A 13735-nucleotide genomic window follows, 5' to 3' on the forward strand; every position below is an offset into this window, starting at 1 on the left:
TGCTCAATAAATATTTATTTACTGAATGAATAAACAAATGTCCTTGGGTTGACTTCAACCTTGGATGAGAAATAAGAAGCAGAAAGAGGAGAAAAGCTAGAAAGACAATTCAAACATACATTCTTTTTCTTTTATATTTTCTTGTTTATATATTTTCCTGTCAGTCCAATCAACAGTGTGAATGTTTCTTTCTGCTTTGGATCTTTCATGTAGGTTTCATAGGTTAGGAATATCAATAAGTCTATAAAAAGCTATGAATATGTGCATGGCTACTTTGGGATGAAAAAGCTCTTCTTGTTAATTTCTTCCTCCCCTACCCCATCATCCTTTTTTTTCCCTGCTTTTCCCTCTTCCACTGTCAGCTTCTAAAGCAAGCCTCCAAAAACAGGGGCCTGGGCTTGCCTGAATTTAGGGGGCCTGGGCTTGCAGGGGACAAACTTCTGTTGTCCAGATTCTGTCTTGGGATTAGCACTTCTTGATCTGGTCTTCCAGACTGAGTACTACATCTCTTAATCCTGATGTGTATTCCACACTGGACTGTGCCATGGTCCAAGACCCTCCGTACTCTGTGACCAGGAGCACCCCAGGCTTTGACCCTCCTGATTCCGGCTTCTTGTATCCTACTTCCTGATTATGACAGTGCTTCTCTTGCTTTTCCATAAGTCAACTCTACCCTTCCTCTGGGCTGAGCTTCCTTCAAAGTCCTGCAAGGACATCCTTACTGATGATCGGATGACAAATTTTCCTCTCTTTGGTGGTGAGCTTCTTTCGTGAAAACTTTTCCTCTTGTGAAAATGAACTTTTCTGTTTTTTTATCATATCTGTCTGAAAATTTCTACTGCTTTTCTCCGTCATGCATTCCAGTTTTCTTTTCCCCACTGCCCCCATATGGGAGCAGTAGCCATGGCAGATGCCTCCATCTTTGTGCTTCTTCTTATTGCTCTTGCATTTGGAGAATTCATTCCTTCTTGTCATTTCAAGTAATGCCTCTGCTCAGGACTCCTCTCCATTTCCCTCTAGAGTCACTATGCAGAAATGCTGTGCACACTCTTAGTGACTATTTCCATCAGATCTAAGTTTCAAGATTTGATTCCATGAATGTGTCCAATGGTAAAATTTTCACCTTCTTCTTCAACATCTTATTCTTCTCTATGGCAATAATCCTTGTCATTATCTGGGTTGTAAACTTTGGAGTCACCATTATATAATTTCTCTTCATATCTCTCCAAATTTATTTTGCAAAATGCCTCTTAATTCTATAGGCTGCTTTAAAAAAAATTATCATTGTTACCACACAGCCTCAAGTCCTCATTATAGTTTGACATCAGATATTGCGATCCCTCCTATTTTGTTCTTCTTTATCAAGAAAGCTGAGGCTACCTGGGGTCTTTTTTGATTCCATATAAATTTTTGAAATATTTTGTTCAGTGTTACTGCAACAACATTTAAGTTTTGCTTCTCACAAATCTAGGTTATTCGCAATCACCAAATTGATCTTTCTGAAATGTTTTCTCCTGATCCAAATCATCAGTGACTATTTTCTAACATCTCAACTCCATATTTCCCTGACCTCTATTTTCTCCCTTACTAATTTTTGTTTCAACATCTCTCCGTCTTGTGACTTTGTTAATCTGATCACCTCATTCTACAAATTCGTCCTTATTTCTTCTCATCCAAAAATTTTTCATGCAAAATTTTATTTTTAAAAATTGTTTATAATGTACTCATTTTCTTTCTACTTAGAATGCTCCACACTTTTTTTCTCCCTATCTAATAATGGTAATGTATACAACAATTGCTAATGTTTTTGAGGGCTTTTTGGGTGTAAAACCCTGAGCCAAGTGTTTTAAACACATTACATTTATTTCTCATAATAAGTCCAGGAGTTACAGACAATTATTATACCCATTTCACAGATGAGGAAATGGGGAAACAGAGAGACAAGGCATCATGTGCAGTTCTGTGCTACCTTTAAGATGAGTGATACAGAGAACTGGCATAGACTCAGCAGACATGAACTTAATTCTAACTCAGTCACATCTTAGCTAGGAGAATTCAGGTGAGTGACTGAGTGTCTCTGAGCCTGAGTGTCCTTACATATAAAATGAGGATTAAATAAGATAATTTGTACAAAGCCTTACCATGAAACATTTAGCAAATATTTTTCTTTTTATCATTTTTTAATTGTTATTATTCTATTATAGTTGTCCCAATTTTCCCCCTTTGCCCTCCTCCGTCCATCCCATCCCTACTCCCACACCGTCGTCCTTGTCTGTGGGTCATTCATACATGTTCTTTGACTAGTCCCTTCTTTCCACCATTATACCCCTGCCACCCCCAGTCACTATCAGTCTGTTCCACATTCCCATGCCTGTGGTTCTATTTTTTTCATTCATTTATTTTGTTCAATAGATTCCTATTTTAGGTGAGATCATATGGTATTGTCTTTCACTGATTGGCTTATTTCACTTAGCATAATATTCTCCAGTTCCATCCATGCTGTAACAAATGGTAGGAGTTCCTTATTTCTTTCTGCTGCATAGTGTTCCATTGTGTAAATGTACCACTGCCTTTTGATCCACTCATGGGCCCTTAGGCTGTTTCGAGCACTTGGCTACTGTATGCTATGAACATAAGGGTGCATGAGTTCTTTTGAATTAGTGATTTGGGCTTCTTAGGGTATATTCTCAGTTGCAGAATTGCTGGATCAAAAGGCAGTTCCATTTTTAGTTTTTTGAGGAAATTCCATCCTGTTTTCCATAGTGGCCGCACCAGTCTGCATTCCCACCAACAGTGCACCAGGTTCCATTTTTTTCTCCACATCTTCACCAGCACTTGTTCTTTGTTGATTTATTAATGATATCCATTTTGACAGGTGTGAGGTGATATCTCATTGGGGTTTTCATATGCCTCTCTCTGATGGCTAGTGATGCTGAGCATCCTTTCATATGTCTATGGGCCTTCTGTATATCCTTGGAGAAGTGTCTGTTCAGGTCCTTTGCCCATTTTTTAATTGGATTGTTTGTTTTCCTGGTGTTGAGTCATATGAGTTCTTTATATATATTGGAGATCAAACCCTTGTATGATGTATCATTGACAAATATGTTCTCCCATATGGTCAGTTCCCTTTTCATTTTGATGATGGTTTCTTTTGACATGCAGAAGCTTTTTAGTTTGATGTAGTCCTATTTGTTCATTTTTTCCTTTATTTCTGATGCTGTAGGAAATATACGTGCAAATATCTGAAATTTTCCTGCCTATGTTTTCCTCTAGGACTTTCATGGTGTCACAACTTATATTTAAATCTTTTATCCATTTTGAGATTATTCTGGTATATGGTATAAGTTTGTGGTCTAATTTTAGTTTTTTGCATGTACTAGTCCAGTTTTCCCAACACCATTTGTTGAAGAGACTATTTTTGCTGCTTTGTATACTTCTGCCCCCTTTGTCAAATATTAATTGACCAAAGAGACATAGGTTTATTTCTGGGCTCTCTATTCTGTTCCATTGAGGTAGGTGTCTGTTCTTATGCCAGTATCAGGCTGTTTTGATTACAGTGGCCTTGTGGTTTAGTTTGATATCAGGTATTGCGATCCCTCCTACTTTGTTCTTTCTCAAGACAGCTAAGGATATTTGGGGTCTTCTTCTATTCCACATAAATTTTTGAAATATTTGTTCTAGATCTGTGAATGTATCATTGGTATTTTAACAGGAATTGCATTGAATCTATAGATTGCTTTGGGTAGTATGGACATTTTAATGATATTAATTCTTTCAATTCGTGAACACGGTATATACTTCCATTTATTTGTGTCTACCTTAATTTCTTTCTTCACTGTTCTATAGTTTTCTGAGTGCAGGTCTTTTACCTCCTTGGTTAGATTTATTCCTAGGTACTTTATTTTTCTTATTGCTATTGTAAGTGGTATTTTTCCTCTAGTTTCTTTCTGGTATTTCATTGTTGGGGTACAAAAATGCCATTGGTTTCTGAATATCAACTTTGTATCCTGCTCTTTTGTCAAATTTACTTTTTAGGTAGAGTAACTTTTTGGTGGAGTCTATAAGGTTTCCTATGTATACTATCATGTCATCTGTAAATAATGAAAATTAATTAATTATTTTTTGGGGTCTGATCACTGTGGCTAGAACTTCCAGCACTATGTTGAATCAGAGTGGTGAAAGTGGACATCCTTGTCTTTTTCTTGATCTTAAGGGGAAAGTTTTTAGTTTTTACCCATTCAGTATGTTGTTGGCTATAGGTTTCTTGTATATGGCCTTTATTTTGTTGAGGTAAGCTCCCTCTATTTCTACTTTGCTGAGTATTTTTATCATAGATGTGTGCTGGATTTTATAAAATGCTTTTTCCTGCATCTATTTATATGATCAAGTGATTACTGTCTTTCATCTAGTTAATGTGATGTATCACATTTATTGATTTGCCAACATTGTTCCATCCTTGCATCTCTTGAATAAACCCTGCTTGATCATGGTGTCTGATCTTTTAAATGTTTTGCTGGCTATGGATTGCCAATACTTAGTTGTGAATTTTAGTATCTCTGTTCATCAGCGATATTGCCCTGTAATTTTCTTTGTTGTGTATTTACCTGGTTTTGGAATTAGGATGATAGTGGCCTCATAAAGAGTTTGGGAGTCTTCCCTCTTCTTGAATTTTTTGAAATAGTTTGAGAAAGATAGGAGTTAGTTTTTCTTTGAATGCTTGGTAAAATCCACCTATGAAACCATCAGGTCATTGGATTTGGTGGGTCAAGAGTCTTTTGATTACTGCTTCAAACTCACTAGTTGTTATCAATCTATTGAGGCTTTCTACTTCTTATTGATTCAGTTTTATAAGATTGTATGTTTCTATAAATTCTTATATTTTTCCCAGGTTATCCAATTTCTTGGCATACAGTTGTTCATAGTAATTTCTTAAACTCCTTTGTATTTCTGTGGTATTGGTTGTAACTTGTCCTTTCATTTCTGATTTTATTTATTTGGTCCTCTCTCTTTTTCTCTTGATGAGTCTGGTTAAAGGACTGTCAATTTTTGTTTATCTTTTCAAAATACCAGGTCCTGGATTCATTGATCCCTTCAATTGTTATTTTAGTCTCTATGTCATTTAATTCTGTTCTGATGTTGATTATTTCCTTCCTTTTACTCAATCTGGACTTTGTTGTTGTTCCTCTAGTTTTTGTAGATGTAGGGTCAGATTGTTTATTTGAGATTTTTCTATCTTCTTTAGGTTGGCCTGTATTGCTATGAACTTCCCTCTCAGGACTGCCTTTGCTGTGTCCCATAGGGTTTTGGTTGTTGTGTATTCATTTTCATTTGTATTCAGATACTTTTTGATGTCTTCCTTGATCTCATTGTTAACCCATTAATTATTTATAACATGTTATTTAGTCTCCATGTATTTGAATGTTTTTGAGTTTTTTCCTTGATGTTGGTTTCTAGTTTCAATTCATCTGAGCACATACTTGATATGATTTAAATTTTCTTGGACTTGTTGAGGTTTGTTTTGTGTCTTACCATGTTGTCTATCTTTGAAAGTCTTCTATTTGCATTTGAAAAGAATGTATATTTTGCTTCCTGGGGTGAAAAGTTTTATATATATAGATATAGATATAGATATAGATATAGATATAGATATAGATATATATCTATATATATATACACGCACACACACGTGTATGTGTATGTGTGTGTGTGTGTGTGTATGTGTGTGTGTGTCAATTAAGTCCTTTTGATCTAGAGTGTTGTTCAGAGCCACAATATCTTTTTAGATTCTTTGTTTGGAAGATCTATCTATTGTTAGTTGAGGGACATTAAAATCTCCTATAATGTCTCTGTTCTCATCAATATCTTTCTTGAAGACCTCAAAGATTTTATTTTTTATTTAGGTACTCCTATGTTGGGTGCATGTATATTTACAAGGGTTGGACAACTCCCTTAAGTATTATGTAGTGACCTTCTTTGTCTCTTTTTATGATTTTTGCTTTGAAATCTATTTTGTCTAATATAAGTATTGCTACTCCAGCTTTCCTTTTGTGTCTTTTGCTTGAAATACTTTCTTTCATGCCTTCACTTTCAGTCTGTGTAGATCTTTTGTTCTGAAGTGAGTCTCTTGTAGACAGATATATGTGGGTTATGTTTTCTTATATATTAAGCTACCCTAGGTCTTTTGAATGGAGTGTTTAATCCATTTACATTTAAGGTTATTTTGATAGGTACTTATTTGTTACCATACCTGTGTTTCTCTCCCTCTCTCCCTTCTTTCATCTTTCCCTATTTCTTCTCCTTTTTATAGTAGTCCCTTTAGCATCTCTTGCAGTGCAGACTTGGTGGAGATGTATTCTTTTAGCTTTTTTTTTGTCTAGGAAGCCCTTTATTTCACCTTCCATTTTAAATTAGAGCCTTGTTGGATAGAATGGTCTTGGTAGTAAGTCCTCTCTTTTCATTAGTTGGAATATTTCATGCCAGTCCCTTGTGGCTTGCAGTGTTTCTGTTGAGAGATCAGTTGATAGCCTTATCCAAGCTCCTTTGTATGTTACCTCCTGTTTCTCCCTTGCTGCCTTTAAGATTTTTTTCGTTGTCTTTAAAATTTGCCATTTTAATAGAGATGTGTCTTGGAGTGGGCTTCTTTGCATTCATCTTGATTGGGACCCTCTGTGTTTCCTGAACTTGTATGACTTTTTCCCTCACCAAGTTAGGGAAATTTTCTGCCATTATTTTTTCAAACAAGTTTTCTATTCTTTGTTCCTTTTTATCTCCTTCTGATATTCCTATGATGTAAATGTTGTTACATTTCATGTTGTCCTGAAGATCCCTTAAACTATCCTCACTCTTTTTGAGGGTTTTTTTTTTTCATTTTGTTGCTCTGACTGGGTATTTCTACCTTATCTTCCAGCTCACTGATTGAGTCTTCTGCTTCATCTAGCCTGATTTCAATTCCTTCTAGTGTATTTTTCATTTCAGATATTGTATTCTCCATTTCTTCCTGGTTCTTATTCATAGATTCTATGTTCTTTTCCATGCTGATATACTTCCCACTAAGTTTCATGTAACTCCCATAAAGTTCCTTGAGCATCCTTGTAACCATTATTTTGAATTGTATGTCTGATAGATTGCTTGCCCCATTTCATTTAGCTCTTTTTCTGGGGAACCCCCCTTTCCATTCAATTGTGGATTATTTCTTTGGCTCCCCATTTTAGGTGACTTGTTTTGTTTGTTTCTGCATCTCAGTTTGCTCTACTTTGCCTGCCTGTCTTCATGGGGTGGACTTCTGTGGTAGGAGTTCTGTGGCACTCAATGATCGGTATGCTCTAGGGGTGACCTTTATTCAGTTTATGTGGACTCTCTTGTACTTGGGCTTTGATTATTGATGGCTCATTCACTGTTGGTTCTCCCCTCTAGCTGGCTTACTGGGAGTCATAACACTCCCCCATGTCTTATATGCTGTTATACAGGTATTGATTAACAAAACGATACTATACAGAAAACCAAACCCATGCCAGCAAAAATATCCCCCTACCACATCAGCAATATCAACAGCAATTGAGCAAATATTAATAAAGTGGTGAGAGATTTAAAATATTATAAGATAGGAAAAGGGGAATATGAGATGACTAAAGAAGAGAAAAATGATTTTGAGTGGGAAGAAGGAGAAATAGTAAGAGTAGAGAATAGAAACAAGGCTAAGAAAAAGAGAAAATAAAATTTAAAAAGTAATTAAATCAGGGAAGGACAATGGCAAAATGGAGTAAGAAAAGGGAAGAGTATAATATGAGGTTTGAAATGAAATTAAAAAATAGTGAACCAAAAGGAACAACGTTGTAGAAAACCAAAACAGGATCAATAACAATGAAGGCTGAGCAAAGATTTATAAAGGTGGAAGGAGAATAAGAATATTACACAAAAGAGAAAAGATAATATGTCTACACTAAGGGAAAATGGTTTTGAGAGGATGGAGGAGAAATACTGAGAATAAGGAATAGAATCCAGACTAAGAAAGGGAAAAAATAAAAGTTCAAAGTCAAATAAGTATAGGTAGGAGGAAGGCAAAATGCAGTGAGAGGGGAAAGTAACCTATGAGATTTGAAATTTAAAAAAAATAAGAAAATAGTGAACAAATAGGAATACAGTTGAAGAAGAACAGCAATAACCATAATACCCATGCCAAACAAGCCACAATTTGTAAAGGTGGAAAGAAAATAAGAATAGTATAAGAAGGCAAAAAAGCTGAGTAAAGGAAGGAAGAATGATTGTGAGAGGAAAGAGGGAGGAGAAATAGTAAGAGTAAGGAATGGAAATGAGTAGTGTGGAGGAAAATAAGGTTTACAATGACAATAAGAAAGGGCAGGAGGAAGGCAAGATGGAGAAAGCCAAAGGAAGGGTACAATGTGAGATTTGAAATAAAAATAAAATATAATATAAAAATATAAATAAAAAAATAAGAAGTAAAAGACAAAGAATAGTGAACTAGTTAGAATACACTTGATGCAAAAGAAAAAGTCTTAAAAGGCTATGCAAAAGAAAAAAATAAGAAATTCTGAAGAGGAACGAGGTGGAATTCATCTCAGTAGAGTTTGCTGTTTGCCTTCTGTCTTCTCTCTCTGGCTCCGCCTCTGGTTTCTTATCAGAACAAGGTCCCAGGATGGGTCATCCAACTTCTGGTAGCACCACCTGTGTCATCTTCACCTGCCTCTAGAGGGAGCCTCTGTTGTGATTGGGAGAGTGGTACCCCTGGCTCTGTGTATACCCTGAAAGTCCCCAACTTTGTATATGCAAGTCACTCCCAGCCCAGGTCTGGTGGTTCTCTGCCCTGGGAGGGGACGGAGCCACAGAGCTGTGATCTCTGACCCTGGTCTCTGCAGCTCCAGGTGCCACACCTGGGGTACTACCCCTTCAACCAATAAAAGCTCCTAACCACCCATTGTGAAGCACCTTCTGTACTCCTTGGCTTCCAAAATTCATATCAGCTAAGATTCCATTGAATTATCAGTTTATTTTTCAGAAGATCAGCCAAGTATCCAAGCTGGGGACAAGAGCAAGTGGACTCAGCTCTTACCAACTTGGCCACCATCTTCTCTCCTCAATACATACTTATTTACTTACCAACAAATATTTTTCTTCTCTTTTCTTTATCTTCAATGTCATCTCTTCCATTGAGAACCTTACCTGACACTTCAACTCCTCATTAATCCCATTGCCTTCTATATTTTTGTAGCAATTTTAATTTACTGACTTAATTTATGACTTATTTATGACCTGCCTTCATTCAGATATATTGGTATTGCTTTCATCATGAGAGCAAAGACCATGCATTTTAATTATCTGTTTTTTGTCACCCTCAACATAGTGATGAACACAGCAATTTTTACTACCTAATTGACATATCTACTTAGCTTGATCCGGTGACACTTGATGGTATCACCACACAGTTGCATGTATTCTATTAGCCTGTCTTATTAATGTATTTTCCTCTTTTCTCTCTTCTTACCCACAGCATGTGCATTCCGGTACAATGGACTCTCCTTCGTCTACCTCATCTACCTCTTACTCATCCCTCTGTTCTCAGAGCCAACAAGAGCAACGATGCAAGGTAAAAGACAGTTACCATTCTGTGCCACAGTCTGAATGCATTTGCTGAGTTCCCTGGGCTTGTCTTCATCTGATGGGATAGATGCTGTCTGTGCAGCAAGCTGATGCATTGGGGACTGGGTGTCAAATATGTGAATAGTTGCATTAAGCAGAGTGGTGTGGAACATGTCAGTGATAAATGTTATTTACACAGCTAATATGCCACGTGAGTTCCATATTAGCTCTAGATAAGTAGGCTTGCAATACCTCTGGAATGTTTTTGCCACTTAAGACAAACTCAATGTATTTTCAGTGAAATAAGGCAGATGATATGACAAGATTGGCACATGATTTGCATAGTCTGTTGCTGGGGATAATGTGGTGGCATGTATAAAATGGGCAGTCTTACCTTCTTAAGCCACCTAGTAGAGCTGAGTAGGAAACCAGGTCTTAGTTGTGACTTGTTCATATATCAAATGAGATCTCTTACGCATACCTCTTATTAAGTATTGACAGTAAGTAATTTGAGTCTGAGGGATAGTTTCTCAAGCAAATCACTACAAAACTTGATAACCCTTTCACATTGTTATACAAGAACCTGAAGTTATAGAAGAGTGATCATGTCTTCTTGGGCTCTGATTAGGAAGCATGGTCTGGTTTATAAATTTATATATTTGAAATTCCTTCATAAGTACTGAAATTAAGCCACATTGAGTTAATTTAATAAATTGTTTTTCTAAACAGTGCAATTATAAGAAATATGGACTGTGTCAAATGCCTTAGGTGAGTGTGATGACTATGTTTACATAGAGGAAAAGGAAATTGTTTGGCCCATCATATGGTGTGGTAGGTGAATGGCTGTTGGTAAAAGCTGCCAGTTCATAGTGATGCCTCTTCAGGAAAAGAAGTTAAGACTTAGATGTCCAGAGTAGCAGATAATGACTCTATCTTTTCCATTCCTTCCCTTAACTATTACATTTATAGTGCATATTGTCATCATTCATCTTAATAGTTATGACTGCGGATGCTATGTTGATTTTTCTACCTCAGGAAGAATCTAAGCAATAACTCTTCTAAGTCACTTAAATCCTTAATACATAAAGTTAAGGAGGGTTAGAGAAATGTGAGTTTATACAAATCCTCATTCAAACCAAAAATACATTGTTTATGTGACCCCCACTCACCTTAGCCTCTTTCCTAGAGTTCAATATAAACAAAGACATTTAAACAGAATAGCTTCTGACCTCAGAACCAAGATTAAACATTCAGCCAACTCCTAATTTGTGGCTTGTAACTCATGTTTCAAAGAAAGGAGATTTCAGACACATTCAGAATAAAGTGATTTAAAAACAAGTACCTGTGTATATTCAAATATATTATCTATTGCTTTTATATCAAGGTGTCCCTTATTTTATCTGGAATCAGGTAACTGGGATTTCCCCCTTTACTCTTATATGACAATGCTTGCTTTTCCTTCTTCCCAGATAACCAGCCTTTCCTCAGTAAGGTTGCCTTAGTCTCTGTAGGAGTGGGATGTATACCTGTGTCATAAGTGCATGACTCTGGTCCCATTCTTTATGCCCAAGTCCATCAGAAACTGACACTAACACTGAGCTCATAGTTGAAATGTAAAGTCATATGCAAAAAAGAAATTCCTCTCTGTGTCAAGAAATTTTCTGAATTAACAAACTGTTATGAGGTCAGTGCACAAGCAAAACATAGTAAGTACACAAATGTCTGCTTGTGCTCCTCTTAACAGGAGAGGAAGCAAAAACTGGGCTTGAAAGGGAAACCTGGGCATCTTTTCAGTTACTATCTGGAAGTAGTGTTGTAATTATTTACTTTCCTTTTTATTGCATTTTAATGCCAAGAAGCATGACTAATATTCAACACAGCCTCAGTTATTTGTTTGTTTATGGAAATGCATAATGACTCTAGGAAAGGCTGTCCCACCTATTTTTTTCTGAACATGTAGGAAGCACAAGCCAGGTGTTTCTGAGCCTGTGTTTTGAAATATCCCATAATGGGCGTTTCTGGCAGTGTATGGTCAAGACCCACCTTTAAAGTGTATGTGGAGCAGATGTACACAATGACAGAATTGGAGGAGTGACTGCAGTGTGGCTTCTCAGGAAGATGCAGGTTTAATCACACTAAGACTTTCCAATTCGTGTTCACACACATTTCTCATGAATTGATAAGAAAGCACATCGGCAAACTGAAAGAACTATTAGTAAACCTTGTACCACCTGCTCACAGGCTGTCTCTGCCTTAAAACAGCAAGCAAATTTGAATTGCCTTCAAGCTGCTCCAGGCCTCTGTGCACATCCCCAAGACCATGTACTAATGCAGACTCTCCTTGAACTGGATGGGTGAAGCACATATATGGAACCTAACCAACAATACAAAGATGCAAGGAAAATAAGACCAGCAACACTGAAAGAAAAAGAAACCAACAGAGACAAGAGGGAAGGAGGGAGTGGGGGTGGGGGAAAAGGAAGGGAAGGGGAAAGTCAAGGAACATATAGCAAGGACTTATGGACAAAACCAAAGGGGAAGAGTTGAGGGAGGGAGGGAGGGGGCAAGGGAAGGTGGTGGGGGGAAGGCAGAGACAAATGTATTTGAAAAAATAAATTAATTAATTTAGAAAAAGAAGAAAGTTACTCCATGACCCTCTGCCCTCCATTTGATCTGTGGGAATTTATTTTCCTGTCTTGTTACTTTTCCTGAAGTATATCCATAGAGGGGCCCAGTAGGTGGAGAAATTCAGTGTTGGAACTGATAGGGTGGATCCTTGGTATAGTTCTTTAGGTGGCCTAAGTGTGAAAACTCATTTTCTCCACGGTGGTTGTTTTGGACAAGGATGTTCACATTCTCTGATTTCAGGGCTGTCAGGAGGACATAGATCATATGGGTATGACTGAGTCTTTCCCCATGCTTGAGATTAAACACGGATTTGCTGTACAGCTGGAATCGCATGTGGAAGATGGAGGAAGATCAGGAGCAGTTAGTTCTATGTTGAATTGTTATCAAGTTTACAAAAAGAATTTGAGTGAAGATAATTTCTTGGGAGAAAAGGAGAAAATGTAATAGAGGGAATTGGTCACTAGAGGTTAAGAAAGAGCTAAGAAGTCAAAAAGAATGTTGAGGCAACTTAGGTAGCAAAGCAGGAAGGTTGAGAAGGAACAAAAGGTATTGTGAGCAAAACTCAGAAACAATGGCCATCCACGAATTGCTAGAACAATAGGAGAAAGTTAGGAAATAGATCTCTGCAGATAGACATTGACTGGTAATCAGCTATTAGTTATGTAAACCAAATGAGACAGTTTCATAATTGTCAATAAATGGCTCATCACTTCCAAATGTCAGGAGGTAGATGGCTGACATGATAATATTTCCCTGTAGTCTTCATGGGGAAAAATATCCCTAGTTTCTCAAGGGTGTGATTTATTGACTGTCCCATTCAGACAGATTTCATCTGGAGCTTCTTCCTTCTTTCAGAGTTTCTTCTAAAATGCTACGTGCAGCAGGTGCTGCGGTATAAATTCAGAATCCCCTTCCACAGCCGAAGCACCATCCCCTACCTGTCTGGAACTGCTCACAGCAGAATCCCTCCCCAGGAGTTGGCGATGGCTAAAGGAGGCTTGTGAGCACATACACACACAGGAAGAAGGCTATACCAGTGATTATTCAACATGAGTGCAAAGGCCTCCAGTCTGGGCCTTTGCAGGGTGATGCTAGCACCAGAGCCCCGCATCAGCTGAGGCCCCATTGTGAGATCATTGCAGTTTAATCTCTTCCTCCATGCAGTCCTACTGTCTTTACTCTGTGAAAGATATTACTGCCAAGAGCACTGCCCAATAAACCACCTTTCAGGTGAATCCACCTGAACCCACCTCAGTGTCTGTTTCTGGGAACCAGGCCTAGACTGGTCCTTAGAGACAGGACTGCTGCCTCAGACACCTGGTCAGATTGCGGAACACATATTGGATGGAAGGCTAGGACTCAGGGGGCAGAGGTTTGGAGCATGGGAGATGAGACAGTGATCCAGAAAGAGCCTCAACATGCCCATGCGGTGGTATGAAACCCTGCCAAGGACTGCAGCCAAGGCCGGTGTGCTGTGAGTCCTCGCCTGAAACTATCTGATCCCAATGTCACT

General features: G+C 37.7%; 1 protein-coding gene across 1 annotated transcript in view; it reads left to right on the forward strand.

The window, feature by feature from the left end:
- PIEZO2 (piezo type mechanosensitive ion channel component 2) overlaps nt 1-13735 on the forward strand; it is a 487309-nt gene that overhangs the window by 90349 nt on the left and 383225 nt on the right. Inside the window, exon 2 of the mRNA XM_054587349.1 lies at nt 9506-9601. Within this exon, the coding sequence (XP_054443324.1) occupies nt 9506-9601 (96 nt within the window). The remainder of the gene's footprint in view (nt 1-9505; nt 9602-13735) is intronic.

This window comes from Pteronotus mesoamericanus, unplaced genomic scaffold (genome assembly GCF_021234165.1).
Source record: "Pteronotus mesoamericanus isolate MK-2021 breed Mesoamerican mustached bat unplaced genomic scaffold, CSHL_Meso_final scaffold_118, whole genome shotgun sequence".
NCBI lineage: Eukaryota > Metazoa > Chordata > Mammalia > Chiroptera > Mormoopidae > Pteronotus > Pteronotus mesoamericanus.